Below are 15,847 nucleotides of genomic sequence, written 5' to 3'. Positions count from 1 at the left end.
CATTCCAAATTTGAACCATCTAATGTTTTAACCAATAGTGTTGCAACTTCTGTTTTGTCAGAATTGATATTTTACCACATATAGCAGCTGCTATGATGATTAAAACAACAATAATCCAAGTACCCTCTTCCACAGCCTAAATCTTATAAAAAGATATGCCACAGGTATAAGGAAAAGGGTGGATACTCCTAAAGCTAATCATTCTGTTGGTGGATTGGACTATAGGGACTGCTGCCAAAGAGAACAAGACCAGTTTACAAAGGTGTGCTGAACAAGACATAGCCTTAATCTGAACTGACATCACCATGATCAAAATATCACAAAATTCAAAATCTCTTGTAAATATGCTTGTTTTATTTGGCTCTGGCATGGAAGTTGCATGCACATGTGTAAATTGTGGTTATATACATTAGGCACAGAATAGAGAAGAAAGATTTACATATTTTAAAGCACACCACTGCAAAAATAAGTTATTTTTTACATTCAAACTCCTTCCTTCAGTTTTGCCTGCTTAAATTCCATCTTCACCCCTACTCCCATATGTTAAGTGTTTCCCCTAACCCTTCTTCTTGCTTTCAAATGAGTTGGTTCTTCCTTTCTCCTCCCATTGAGACTAATTTCCTGATATTTTAATATTGTCTTCTCATTTGTCATGATCACTTTTATCACACTCTGTTTCCACTCATCTTTCCTATTTACCTTTCCTTGTGTTTGCCTTTTCTTCCCCTTCTATCCTGCTGTCAACATAATGCTCCCTTTTCCCTGTAACCAACCAACAGATGTCCTTTATGAGTTCTGGCTTTCTGGATACTTTCTTGGAGTGTTAGCTCCAGGGCCTGAAACTGTCCTGGCAAGCTTTTTCTTGTCTACTTGGCAGGAGAGTTGGACCTATTTCCTGGTTACACACATATACACATGCACACACACACAAACTTCATTATGGACCCAGTTCAGCTTCAGTAAATGTTAAATGATGAATAATAGATACCATACTAATCACATAGAGACATTAAGATAATCCATTGATTTTCAACACCTCCCTACTGCCTATCCCCCAGGGTTAAGGCACAGACAAAACATAACAAAATTAATAAAAGATTTTACCCATAGTGGGCATGAACCAATTAGCAACACACAATAATTTTATAAGCATGAAGTATAAGTAGTTTCAAAGTGATTCTCAGGTTCTTGCTCTTAAAATTCACGGAGTGCTTTTCCATGTCAATGAAGTGAAATTATGTAGGCTGATGCTTCTGCTGGTCACATCAATTTTTAATACCTGTTGGGAACCAAGGAAAAGTATTGGGCATTAGATGATTGAAACATCCTGCAAACAAATCAGAGATGAGCCAATGGTCTACACAACACACTGAAACTTTCACAATTCATTGCCTAGTTTGCAGACTGATCTCAAATTTTCAGATGACGAGGGTCTTTCATAATTCCTTATAAGACAAAGATCATTCAGTGATAGTGACAAGACAACAAGCCTCAAAATAATGCAATATGCAGCCATTGTAGAGACACAATCCCACAGACAAATTGGAGAAAATGTCCTCATATCTATTCATTTGGAGTATTGATTTCCTCAGAACACCCCTTTTATTTCCTCCTTCTGCTAGTCCCTCACAGTGCCTGGATGACTGTCAGTGAGAGTCCAATATTCCAACTTTTTTTCTAGGCAAATACTTTCCATAAAGTTTCACCATATGTGCAGTCCATGAGTTGGTCAGCAACAAAAATGGGTAAAGTCCTTTATGAGCTCTTGGTAAAGTTTGGGGAAATTGGTTGATAAGAAAACCACAAATAAGAGGAAACAAAAAAAAATACAAAACTGAAGGAAAACTTTTGTTGCAGGTCTTGTAATCAGAGAGGATTATGGAAGAAAAATAGTTCAGGAGAAAGCAAAGAGTAAGCACACAAGGAAAGATTCTATTTGCCATGAAGAGAGATGTTAGAACCACTTCATTAATCCCAAGGCACAGTATTTTCACATATTTAACATTCATGAAATCATAATGTGTCTTGCAATCAACAGCCTTAGAATCACTGTGAGCCAACCAGCACTCATGACAATTGTTATTATCTGTGAAAACATGAACATCTTTGCTATTACTGGTATTATGAATGGATAAACTGCAAACCACTTAAGGATCATTTTAGGAAGGAATATGAATCCTGGCTGACAGTAAGATCAAGAAAGTGCTAAGATAAACACTTGTATAAACATGTTAGTGGCTTGGGAGAAAATCTCATAGACAATAGTGGAAGAGTTTTATGAAATTCTGTATCACCAGCACCTGGGATAGTATCTAGGAAATGTCTTAACCCATCAGTGTCATGTAATTATTTTTTAAATAATAAATAAAATACTAAGAGATTTAAATATTTAAATAACAAAAGGAAAATTATATGATATGCATTGGTTAAGGCATTTCTAATATTTCTTCAAATTCAGGATCTACCTCCTTCTAAGTCACTTTGATGGCAGAATAATCAATGTCCATGTATCACTACCCAACACTTCCCCATTATTATCACTTAACATATTTAAATGATAAAAACCTATGTCTAAAAGAGTTTTACAAAGCTATAAGTTCAAAATAGGATTTTCAGTATCATATTTTTGTCCCTTATTTTTGTCTTTATGGCACATGAAATAATGGGGTAACTAATGGTATCTTACAACTGATAAAATATGGTAGTTCAAGCTATCAAGTAGATCTCTGAGGCAGAAATGAGGAATAAAACACAGGGTTTTACATAGCTTTGCAGACAAGGAGACATGCATGGAAAGAAAGGACTACTCAGAGGGAAGGTGGGTAGGTGGGAAGAGATCAACCAAATAACTTGTATGCATATATGCATAACCCATGGACACAGACAATAGAGTGGTGAAGGCCTGGTGGGTGGGACAGGTGGGGGAAGGGGCAGACTAGAAGAGGTCAATGGGGGAAAAAGGGAACATATGTAATACTTTCAACAATAAAGATTTTAAAAATAATAAATAAACAAACAAACAAACAAATAAATAAATAAATTCCTTGAAAAAGGTGAAGGGATTAAGCAAAAATAAAATAAAAAATAAAAGAAAGTAAGGATGCAGACCCTCAATCCCAAATGATAAAGGCTGATTTCCCCTCCATCACTATACTGTCCATGTTGACACACTTAAAACAGAGGGATTGGTGAAAAGCTTTGCAGGAGAGGGTGTCATTAGCAAGAAAGAAGCAGGCAGTTCACAATGCATCTCAGGGTTGGGAAATACCATTCAGACCTTTCACTGGTCACACACCTCTAATGTAGGGTTGTAGGTGAAGGTGGGTGTTATATCCATGCCATTCACAGAGATGCTGACACTGGAAATGGAGGTACTGCCCACTCCCCAGATTTCAATGTAGCCCAGCTTCAAAGGGTTTGTATCCGTGATGTATTTGTTGAAAATTACATGACTCTTCATCGTATTCTGTCAAATTAGAGATAAAAAATAAATAAATAAATAAATAAATAAATAAATAAATAAAGCAAAATTTGTTCAAAATGTTCCCCACCTCTTTTTAGGCACAAATGCAGGTCATGAGGTAAGACAACTTCAGAGTTACCACCTTGTGTCCTTGTAGTGGAGACCATGATTTCAGGACTTTATCACCTGTTTCAACTATCATCTAAATTTTCTTTGACTAAAAAGCACCTGCCGGGTCTCCAGAATTGCCCTGAAGTCCAAGGAGATAAAGGGTCTCAGCTATCAGGAACCTTACTTTCTATATGTAGAGAAGTCAGAAAATGTGCAGAACATTCCAAGACAATATAAGGACAAGGACTCGATAACATCGAAATAGCTTGTCCATCTCTGCCTCACTAAACTGGAATAAGTTACTGACAAAACATGAATGGGTCTAGTCACAGAAAACTTCTGGTAGCATACTAAATCTATCTGAAGTCTGGATGCAAATTAGCAAGGTAGGCAGTGAAGGAATTCTAGGTGGTACTTTATGCCCTTACGATCTCCAGCATCCTACGAAGCCAGTAGAACTCTAGTGCCCCTTCATAGTCTCAGTCACACTCACCTGAATGGCAGAAAAGCGGGCCAGGTAATAGAGTCCCTTTTCATAGGTGTCTGCAAACAAACAAGGTAAACATGATCTGGAGTTATGCTTAGAATTCTCATTGCCTACTTGTCTTTTTTTTTCTTTACTGATTTCCATTTTGTGATTTAAGACGTATGTATAGAGATTAGTCAGACTATTGCCCCCAACCTCAATGTGCACAGGATGTTTGAAATGGGTGTGTGTAGACATGGCTGTCTGGCAGACGCACTTCACATGATGCGGTTTCCCTTTAATCCACTTGTCTCCCTTGTTATGTACCACTCCCAACATCTTCCTGGTCACCTCAGAACTTCCCGATTCTTTCTGCTAGAAGCACGCATATGTGAACATACATGATGTAGACACATATCACAATCACCAAGAATGGTGTCTTGGTCAGTTTGTCTTAAGAGATATCAGGCAATTTCTTAACCATAAACTCCAGAGAACAAAGAAACCCCAAGAAAAGCCTCCAGTGAAGGTGGCCTTATCAGAGCCTTGTTACAGGTATTCCCATCCTACTTCCTACCCTGTGGCTTTCTCACTTGTCCCATGTACCCATCTCTTTCCAATTTGCTTACTGCTCACTCGATCAGAGGGCCTTGGCTAGCCTCTAGAATTGTGCTGTCCAAGGTAGCCTCTGACAAAATGTAGCTCTTTAAATTACAATTAATTAAAATTAAATAAAATTAAAAGTTTAGTTCCTCAGATACAGTTGTCACATTTCAAATTCTTAGTAGCCACCTATGCCTAATGGCCATCACTGTGGGCAACAGAGTTAGAGAACATTTCCATCACTGCAAAAAGTTGGATTAGACAGCACTGGCCTAGAAATAGCTAATGATAATTAAACCATCCTCCTGAAAGTTCACCAATTCCTGTAACTCCTAACGAAAAATTCCCTCAAATAAATAGCACAGCTGATAGAGGTATTGTCACTCTTACTGGGACAATAAACCATGCAATTAGGGAATGTGCTTTTGGACATACACCATACAGAAGTATATTTCAATTGGTTCAAAGAAATTTTCGCTTTGGCTCGGACAATGGATAATGGTGAGAGATTCCCAGCTAAGCTTCATTTACATGCAGCATAAGGATCAAGCATACTATGTACTACTTCAAACAGCTACATATATAAAAAAATGAAAAATTGCTTAAACATGAAAAATGAAAAGCAGGCCTATAATATATCCAGGAGCCCAGTCGATGGTACAGACATGAATCTGAGGCAACCCTTACTCACCAATGCTTTGCCCATCATCCCAGAAGAGCCAACCTTCAGCAGTTCCCTGATCGTCCAAGGCAACTTTGAAGCCTAGGGATTTCTGGCGGCTGTAGTGAAGTGGGAGAGAGGCATTAGTTAAAAACCAAGCCACAGTCTCAAACCAAGAGTATTCAAGAAACATAAAGGAAGTCCTTCATGCTATAAAGACTGAGAGTTAGATTTCAAGATGCTCGTGACCTACTTCTAGTTTTGTCTCCATTTGCTCTATGACTTCATACCAGGAATGAATGAATTTATGAATGAAGCAAGGGGAGTTTTCCTTTAAGGTTCTATAAGTGCCACCAGACACTACAAGCAAACTCATTAGATTCCTTCCCTCCCCCATTGTGAGGCAGGATCTGATGTTGTGATCTTTCTTCTTTTATGACCTAACTTCCTAAATATGTATATAGTGAGTTTTGTCTTTAGTTCATTCCATTCTTAACTAAATTTTTGGACTTAAATTCATAGGGCTCTAAGAATTTTAGCTTGACATCAGACAGACATAGATTTTAGTCCATCTTCAACTACTTACTAACACTGTGACTCTGAATTAATCAATGCCTGCCCCCCAGGTCTCAATGAAGCCTCTTTGCTTTTCTATAAAATGAGGATAATAACAGTACTTACACGGTAAGTGTTTATTTTTAACTTTTTTAAAGAAAAAAATAGAAATTTCCATACTATTTCAGTTCTAGGTACACAGCAAGTTTTCATTTGCTGTTAGCTATTATTTATTATATAGGCTTAGGTCTAGAATTTTTAAATCCGTGTATGGTGAGGAATCTCACCCTCAGGCATCAGCTGCATTATGGCTTACACAATTTTCCAGCAATAGTTTCTTCCGTTTCAATTATCACTAATTAGACCTAGCATTTAACCCACTTAGATTTAAAATAGTTGTTGATAATTGTTCAAAGAGCAGAGAGTCTGAAAAAAACAAACCAACTAACAAAAATGTTTAGTACAATTGCTTTTGGACCCAAGAGTACTGCTTACAGTGGACTCCACCAAGATCTGAGCTAACTGGTCCCATCGCTCACCTTAAGTGGGTGTTCTGTGCAGGCTCTTGCCAGGGCAGGATATAGCCCCCACGGACATGAAGATTGATGTGGTCAAGAGGGGCTGGCAAAGTCTTCCACGCTCCCCTTGCTTTAATGTCCACACCCTGAGGGCCAGAAGAAGGTCGGAGATGACGAAGGAGACAACATACCTCTGAACAGTGCATTTACCAGACATCCACTCTTCCAAACTTGCTGCCTATTCATGATCCTTCCACACATACCTGTTATACATTTTCCCACATTCACCCAGCAATATGGTGATTATGAAAGGGAAGGAGGTGAGGGGGGAGTGAGAGGTAAAGGGGGTCAAATATATGGTGACGGAAGATTTGACTTTGTGTGGTGGGCATACAATTCAATATACAATTATAGAATTGCACACTTGAAACATAATTTTTTACCTGATGTCATCCCATACATTTAACAATAAAAATGTTGCCCTGAAGTGGCTCCAGAAGACCCTATTTTTCCAGTTGAGTTTCTGGGCTCAGATGAGCCTAGAAACATTCTACAACAGAGAATGTGTTCATCCTGCATTTCCAAATGCAACTGCATTGCTCCAGGGCACTACGCCCTTCCTTCTGTGTGCATTTTACACTCGCTTTCCTTGGGGAATTACGTTTAACAACTCCTCTTTGAGCATTTATGCTGGAGAAGGAGACATGGAATAAAAAGAGAGGAAAAGGCCCCTGCACTTAGGAACTTTTCCATGGGCGTAAAATTAAACAAAAACTATAGTTGACAGAATAATTTCCTGTGTTTACTAGTGTTACCACCATTGTGAATAGTGGTGGTAAAAGGAAAGATAAAAACTAACACATTAAGAACACCCACAAAGGCCAGGGAATAACTGAGATACTTCATGTGTTATTTCACAATTCTGTGAAGGAAGTGGTTCTCCCCGACTTGGAGGTGAGAAAACGGAGGCTACGAGGTTAAAGGTGACCTGTGCAAGATTAACATCAGGGAGTTACAGAGCCACAGTGTGAGCGGAGGCCTGTCAGATTCTAAAGCCTGAGCACGCTCCCATTTTCCCGGGCTGTATAAACAATCAGAAAAACTTACCGTGTAGTAATCATACCAGCGGGCTCTAGGGAAGTATGCAGTGACATTTCTTGCATTCTAAAATCAAACACAAATAAGTCATGGGCAGTGGGCTCAGTTATCTAAGGCAGACTAACCAACTTGGTCAAAATAACAGTGATGGCCTTTGACCCACACCCTTCACCTCTCTAGAGGACAGGACTGTAGGGAAGCCTCCTTCTCTCCCTACTTCAAATGGGAGATTTGCCTGCCCTGTGCTTGTGGCTTCTGTAAAGTCCTTCGGGATCCAGGATTTTGGAGAAGAATTATTATCTGCTTACAGACTTAACCCACATACACCCTCTTGAAAGAAACAAAGTTGGGTCTGGGGCAGAAGAAAACTTTGTAGCTTTACATGCCAATACTTCAGAGATTCTGATTAGTGCACTAAGTTTTGAAGAAGATGCAATTAACTGATGCTTTGATCAGAAGCCTAATCATCAACAGTAAAGGTAAGGAAATGGCTTTTGCTACTTGAAGACCTCCTATAGAAGGAAGGGAAGGCCTAGCCCTCAACGGTAAGATTATACACGTTGTTTCAAATGATCCTTATGAAAAGTTTTGCTTTAATGGTGACAGAGGACTGTAATGAATCTTTACAGTATTGTCCCCACCTGATCACACTCCTTACTTCAGTTAATGAAGAAATTAGTATATCTTCAAATATATTATAAGGTTTCTTCCTTCTCTATGAATGAATCAGAATCTGTTATGATGATTTTAAAGACAAAGGAGCTGAGGAACAGAACCCCTAAGTGATGGACTTCAACTCAGAGAGAGAGGAAGAGACAGAGGTAGAATAAGAAGCCACTGCTCAGGACCCCCACCAGATCAGGCCTCTTCTCCTCCCCCCCATTCACCAGGCTTCGTACTGGGACCTCTGCTCATCAGAGGCCTCCATACTTACAGGCACCAGGACGGGGCTGACCAGGAAGGCTGGGCCCAGCAGGAACTGTTCATCTATGTTCCAAGTCACCCGGTCTGACACAAACCTGGAAAGACAAACCAAGGTACCATAATCAGGGTGCCAATAGGGCTCCAGGCCAAGGCCTTGAAGAAACTCCTCAAGTTCAGACCCAAGTCAGAAATCCAGCTTCTCTACCTTAAATTACTTTTTCTACCTTAATCAGATATATATTCACTTTCTGCATATTATCTTCTTCAAACTCCAGACATGATTAGACTTAGACATGTTCTCACCTATAGATATCTCCATGTTTCTTAACCATGGCACATCCTAAATGCAAGAATGGCCTTCAACACTCAAATCTCCCCCTGGGATGCCTATGCTCTGAGCTTCTATAAAAGATAGGCAGGTCTACATATGCTTAATCTAGAAAGAAATTATTCTGTGTTGTATCATTTTGAAAAAATAAATTAAATTCAATAGTCTCTTATTAAAGATCCAGGGTATCAGTGACACCGTGCTAGATAACATATTCAGGTGCCTAGAAAGCTTATGGCAAAAGGCAATCATGTCTTTAATTTAATTTGGAAGAACTGTTTTCTTCAACTGACACCACAGAGAATAAAATTAGCCCTTAGTCATCGGGATTCCAGTTAAACACTCACTCATGGAGAAGAGGCCGCACGACAGTACTGCCCTCTGTGTGGGCCTGGTGCATCAGGGTGTAAAGATATGGCAAGAGGGTATATCTGGTCTGCAGGACACTTTTGGAGATGTTCACAAACGCATCATCCCAGGATACAGGGTCTTGTCTCTAAAGGACAAAAGGAGGAATTTTAGAGCTCACTGTAGGGGAGCTGGGGTACTTGAGGTCACTGAACGTTTATTACAAATGAAAATCACAATTAACTAAATCAAAGGTGATTATAGATAAGACACTCAGAATATTAGACTGAAAGAGGTCACTGAAGCTCTCCTAGGACAGCTGATAAAATTTTCCCGTAAGACACTCTTTTTGGAGATATATTTGCTACAACACTGCCTAAACAAAAATAATAATCTAAAGAACGCTGGAGAAGATGGTTCATTGAACCAGAAGGATCTTTTCATGTACCTATTGGCCATTTGATGTCTTCTTCGGAAAAATGTCTATTCAGTTCCCCTGCCCATTTTTAAAATCAGATTACTTGGTTGTTTTTTTGGTTGAGTTGTGTGAGTGCCTTACATAGTTTGGACATTAACCCCTTACCAGATATGTGATTTTCAAATATTTTCTCCAATTCTGTAGGTTGCCTTTTCTTTTTTTAAAATTGTTTCTTTGGCTGTGCAGCAGTTTTTAAGTTTTATGTTGACCCATTTATTTATTTGTGTTGATTGTTCTTTTGGAGTCCCATCAAAAAAATCATTTCCAAGGCCAATGTCAAGAAACATTTTCCCCATGTTTTCTTTTAGGAGTTATATGGTTTCAAGTTTTATGACTAAGTCATTAAACCATTCTGAGTTAATTATGTGAATGATACAAGATAGGGAACCAATTTCTCAACACCATTTATTGATGACACTATCCTTTATTAATGAGTATTCTTGGCTCCCTGGTAAAATATTAGCTGATAGCTTAAGCAAGGTTTTATTTCTGGGCTCTAGATTCTGTTGTATTGATCTGTGTTTCTATTTTTAAGCCAATACCATACTATTTTGATTACTACAGTTTTGTAATATAATTCAATATCAGCAAGCATGATGCCTCCAAATTTATTCTTCTTCTCAGATTGCTTTGGCTATTAGGGGTCTTTTTTGTTTGAAAAGTATTTTACGTTCTTTTTCGATATCTGTGAAAAATTCCATTGGAATTTTGATAGGGATTGCACTAAATCTATAGATGGTTTCGGGTAGTACAGACATTTTAAGAATATTAATTATTCTGATCCATGAATGTGAAATATTTCCATTTGTTTTTGTCTTCTTCAACTTTTTTAATCAAAAACTTGTAGTTTTCAGTATACAGATCTTTCACCTCATTGGTTAAATGTATTCCTAAGTGTTGCTTATTGCTTCTTGATGCTCTTGTGAATGGGATGGTTTTATTTCTTTTCATGTGTTTTATTATTAGTGTATAGAAATGCAAAAGTCATTTCTGTATGTTGATTGTGTATTCTGCAACTTTACTGTATTGATAATTTAATAGTTTTTTGGTAACATCTTTCGTATGCTCTCTATATAAGATTATATAAGCTGTAAACAGAGACAATTTACTTCTCTTCTGATTTGAATGCCTTTTGTTTCTTTTTCTCATCTGATTGTTCTGGCTAGGGCTTGCAGTATGATGTTGAATAGAAATAGTGAGAGTGGGAACCATTGTCTTGTTCATGATCTTATAGAAAAAGCTTTTAAACTTTCACTACTGAGTATGATGTAAACTGTGGGCTTGTCTTACTTCATTATGTTGAAGTACATTCCTCTTATAACCCATTTTTTGAGAGTTTTTATCATGAAAGGATATTGTATTTTGTCAAATGGTGTTTTTTTTTCTGTAACTATTGAAATAATCATGTGATTTTTATCTTCATCCTATTAATGTGGTATATCACATTTATTGATTTGTATATGTGGAACCATCTTTATGCCCGAAGGTTAAACCCTACTTGAGCATGTTGTGTGAATCTTTCAATGTGCTGTGAAATTTGGTGTGCTAATTTCTGGATCTATATTCATCAGGGATATTGGTCTGTAGTTTTCTTGTAGTGCCCTTATCTGACTTTAGTAACAAGGCAATTCTGATCCTCTACAATGTGTTTGGGAGTATGAAATCCTCTTCAGTTTTGGGAAAGAGTTTGAGAAAGATTGGCATTAATTCTTCTTTAAATGTTTGATAGAATTCTCCAGGGAAAACATCTGGCTTTTCTTTGTTGGGAGATTTTTTATTACTGACTCAATCTACTTACTCATTATTGGTCTGTTCAGGTTCTCTATTTCTTCATGATTCAGTCTTGGTAGGTTGTATTTTAATAATTTTTTGCCCCAGGCTGTGCGTTTCCAGGAATTTATACATTTCTTCTAGGTTGCCCAACTTGTTGGCATATAGTCTCTTATAATCCTTGGTATTTCTGTGATATCTGTTGTAATGTCCCTTTTTCATTTATAATTTTAGTTATTTGAGACTTCTTAATTTTTTTCATAGGAATTCCAGCTAATGGTTTGTCAATTTTATTTCTTTTCAAAGAAACAGCTCTTAGTTTTGCTGTTCTTTTCTATTACTTTTTTGGTGTCTATTTCATTTATTTCTGTCCTGATCTTTGCTATTTCCTTTCTTCTGCTAATTTTGTTCTTTTTCTACTCATTTGAGGTACAAAGTTAGGTTGTTTACTTGAGATCTATCTTTCTTCTGAATGATTCTCTCTTAGAACTGCTTTTGTTACATCTCATAAGTTTTAGTATGTGTTTTTCCATTTTCATTTGTTTCCAAATATTTTGTATTTATCTTATGATTTCTCTTTTCACCCATTGGTTGTCTAATTTACACATATTTGTCAATTTTCCAGTATTTTTTCTGTTATTGATTTCTAGTTTCCAAAGAAGACATTCAAATGGCCAACAGGTGCATGAAAAGATGCCCAACATCACTAATCATCAGGAAAACACAAATCAAAATCATAATGAAATATCAACTCACACATGTTAGAATGGTTATTATCAAAAAGACAAAAGAAACCCAGTGTTGGTGAGGATGTGGAGAAAAGGAAACGGTTTGTGCACTGTTGGTGGGAATTTAAACTGGTACAGCTACTATGGAAAATAGCATGGCAGTTCCTCAGAAAATTAAAAAAAGACTACCACATAATCCAACTATATGAAATTTGTCTCTTGAAGAGATATCTGCACTCCCATGTTCATTGCTGTGCCATTCAAGATAGCCAAGACATGAAAATAACCTAGATGACCATTGATGGATGAGTGGATAAAGAAGATGTGATATGTACACAATAGAATTTTATCCAGCCACAAGAAAAAAGGATATCCTGCCATTTGCAGCAACATGAATGGATCTTTATGGCATAATGCTAAGTGAAATAAGTCAGACACAGAAAGACAACTACTGTGTGATAACACTTATCTAAAATATAGGAATCTAAAAGGGAATCTTAATAAGTAGAACTCACAGAAACAGAGTAGAATGGTGGTAATCAGAGGCTGGGTGTTGGGGAAAATAGAGAGACGTCAGTCAAAGGGTAAAAATTTCCAGTTATAAAATAAATACAGGGTGGGGCAAAAGTAGATTTATAGTTGTTCATATGGAAAACAATACAATAATTATTAAATCGTAATACAAGAATAAACTTTGTGTTTTGCATACTCACAACTGTAAACCAACTTTTGCCCCCTGCTGCATTTTCTGGGGATTTAATGTACAGCATGATGAATACAGTTAAAAATACTGTCTTATATATTTGAAAGTTGCTAAGAGAGTAGATGTTAAATGGCATCATTACAAAAAAGAAATGGAAAGTATCTGAAGTGATGAAGGTGTTAACTAACCCAAGTGTACTAATCATTTCACAATATATACGTGTATTAAAAAAGAAAAGAAACAAGAGGGTTTAACGGGTTTATAGATATCAGTGGGGAATATGACCAACTCAAAATTGGACCTGTGTTCCTAGTGATACCCTCATCCTACCCTTGTCCCGATGGTGTTGTGGTTCCTTGAAAAGGGGTAAAAGGCCCCCAGTTGCATCCAGCGAGCACACATCTCATATTCAGCATCTTGAAAGAACCCACAGATATCTGCTCCTGTCTGAGACAAGAGGGAATAAAATGCTCCTGTTGATGATTTCTGAACGACGTCATCACCTTCTTGGGGATTAGGGGTGATCCAAAGGGCACTTACATAGGATATGCCAAAGAGGCTGAACTCCATCATGCCTGCAAGGAGAACCACAGCTGTGTCAGACACACCATTCCCGACCCACTTCCTACCCACTTCTCAGAGAATCCTTTAGCAAGTATCCCACCTCCCCTCCCCACCACACACCAATGATAGACTTCCTCAGCTGGTCCCATGCAGCCGTGTTGTCTCCCAGCCAGTGTCCTGCCCAGCGGCCAGAAGAGGGGAACGTGGAGCGGGCAATGACGATCCCTCTTTCTCCTGTCACCTCTTGCACAGCTCTGGTTGGAGGGGAACAAGGAGATGATTGAGATCAGAACAGGGGAAGAAAGGCCACAAAGCTTCTCCTCCTAGAACTTCTGACCCAAGGCCATGGTGACAACATGTTTCCTGTTACTGGAGGAAATAGGGAAATCTGAGCTACAGTGAAGTTCCCATTGATCAATCCCAGGTGGATGGAGAGAATAACACATATACCTTTAGAGTATTTACACTGTTTTACAAAGGACTTCACTATGCAATAAACTCACTGGATCACCTAAAAACAATAAGTAATCACCAAATCTTACTATTTATTTACTCAGTACTTAGTTTTCTATATTTTGGGAAGAAGAAGGTGAATTCCTTTATAAAGCTTTCCTTAGAATAATTCTTATTATTCAGGGACTGAGCTCACAAAATTGGACAAGGCTAATTCAATAGAACACTAGTTGTCTATCCCAACATGAATGACCCCCCCAAGAAAATCCCAAAAGAGGTAAGTGACTTTTGAAATAAAGGAACTATCCAATCCTCTACACTCTCTTTGTTTCTTATATCTCATGTTGTTATAACATCAGCTGCACTGTGTGATAATGGCCTATGTCATCTCCACTAGGACTGTCATCTCTCACTGGCGGGACCAGCCCTTATTTAAAACTGTCCTGTTAACTATGATCACAGGGCCTGGCTCCATGCTCATAAGTATTTGTCCAAAAAGTAAGAATGGCTACATAGTAGTAATTAAAATTGTTTTAACCCCATTGGAAGAGGAAATGAGAGGAAAAGCCAGGGAGTTCATCAGTCACTGGCTGCCCCTGCGGGTTGTGCCAGTTAGAGAAGGAAGATGACGACTCACTCGTATGTGGGTCTGGTCTGGGACCACCCGTACAGGTTGTGCACATCGTAGTGCCGCACCCGGGAGCCGTCGGGCAGGATCTGCTCGCTCTCCATGCACAGGGTCTTGCTGCTGAGACCCCTGTCCCTGGACTCCAAATCTAAGGAGAAAGAGCTAGTGATGGAAAAGCTACCTCTGATCCTGTTTATCACTGACTTCTCTTCAAGGGACTGAACTCTCCATCTGCATGGGGCCCTCTCCATCCCAGAGGCACAGGAATGTGCTCAGCTCTGGGACCTGCAATGGTGCCCACAGGCCATTCAACATCAAGTCTTCTGGAGGGGTCTCCAGGAGGAAGCCAAGGGCATGGGGAAGAACAGAGTTGTCAAACACTATGGGGCAGCCTCCAACCTAGGCTTTTAACATGGTAATTCTTTCATGTCATTCTTATCTTAATTCTATGAAAAGGATATCATTATCCTTCTTTTACAGTTTAAAAAACTGAGGCTGGGAAACATCAAGGAATCTGTTGAAGGTCATACAACTCACAGAGAGAATAATTTCTGGGGCCGAGATATGAACACAGGTGTAATACCAAAGTCCATCAACTCCATGATAAGGGGAAGCCACTATTTTCCACCCACAAGTAGCATAACAAATTCTCATGGAGGAATTAACTTGAGCCTGAAGAAGCTGTAGCTGTAGGATCCTTTGGAGACATAACTACTGTTAAGTGTTTTCTGAACAAACTCAAAAAGTTCACTCAGTGGGGTCAGTAACTTGCACACACCCAACTGGGTAAAGTGATCGAAGTGTGTCTGTTGCTGGCTCCCCCAAACCAAAGCACCACTGAGATATGCCCTGAGCAGTCAGGATAAGCCCCTGGCTGCTGAGTTCTTGCAGGGGTCACTCCTTGTGGCCATGGCTCTGCCAGTATAGGAGGCCCAGGGTCCTTACATGGCATATAGGGAGGGCGGTTCAGAGAGGCATTCTTGCAACCTGGAGGAACTGCCCCATTCACAAAGCTTGATGGTTCATTCATATCCTAGAAAAGTCAAACACAGATATATTTTACTTTACAAAACAGTTACTTTCTGGCTCTGCCAGTGTGGCTCAGTGGTTGAACGTCAACCCATGAACCAGGAGGTTGCAGTTCAATTCCCAATCAAGGCACATGCCCAGGTTGCAAGCTCAATCCCCAGTACAGTGGGTGGGGGAGGTGGGGCGGGGGGGACGGGGTGTGTGTGCAGGAGGCAGCTGATTGATGATTCTCTCTCATTATTGATGTTTTATATCTCTCTCCCTCTCTCTCCCTTCCTTTCTGAAATCAATAAAAACATATTTTTAAAAATAGTTACATGCTGTCCACTCAGAGGGAAAGAAGTAGTGAATAAATCATTCACCATCCAGTAATCATTAAATCCAGCTGAGAATTGACTAGAAAAATCAATTAAGCCCTA

The 15,847-nt window shown here is 38.9% G+C and overlaps 1 protein-coding gene across 1 annotated transcript in view; it reads right to left on the bottom strand.

Moving 5' to 3' along the window:
• Positions 1–333: 333 nt before the first annotated feature.
• The window catches only part of MGAM (maltase-glucoamylase), a gene marked incomplete at its 5' end in the record, with an annotated part of 64,285 nt that continues 48,771 nt past the window's right edge, over positions 334–15,847 (bottom strand). Inside the window, 13 exons of the mRNA XM_081102411.1 lie at positions 334–1,279; positions 3,296–3,466; positions 4,068–4,117; positions 5,335–5,423; positions 6,399–6,523; positions 7,485–7,541; positions 8,410–8,494; positions 9,075–9,223; positions 13,085–13,201; positions 13,295–13,329; positions 13,439–13,572; positions 14,409–14,547; positions 15,345–15,432. Of these exons, the coding sequence (XP_080958537.1) occupies positions 1,202–1,279; positions 3,296–3,466; positions 4,068–4,117; positions 5,335–5,423; positions 6,399–6,523; positions 7,485–7,541; positions 8,410–8,494; positions 9,075–9,223; positions 13,085–13,201; positions 13,295–13,329; positions 13,439–13,572; positions 14,409–14,547; positions 15,345–15,432 (1,317 nt within the window). The 3' untranslated portion in view covers positions 334–1,201. The remainder of the gene's footprint in view (positions 1,280–3,295; positions 3,467–4,067; positions 4,118–5,334; positions 5,424–6,398; positions 6,524–7,484; positions 7,542–8,409; positions 8,495–9,074; positions 9,224–13,084; positions 13,202–13,294; positions 13,330–13,438; positions 13,573–14,408; positions 14,548–15,344; positions 15,433–15,847) is intronic.

This window comes from Myotis nattereri (assembly GCF_964212035.1).
Source record: "Myotis nattereri genome assembly, chromosome: 11".
Classification (NCBI taxonomy): Eukaryota; Metazoa; Chordata; class Mammalia; order Chiroptera; family Vespertilionidae; genus Myotis; species Myotis nattereri.
The sequence above is the reverse complement of the archived record's forward strand: the minus strand, read 5'-3'. Positions and strand labels throughout refer to the sequence as shown.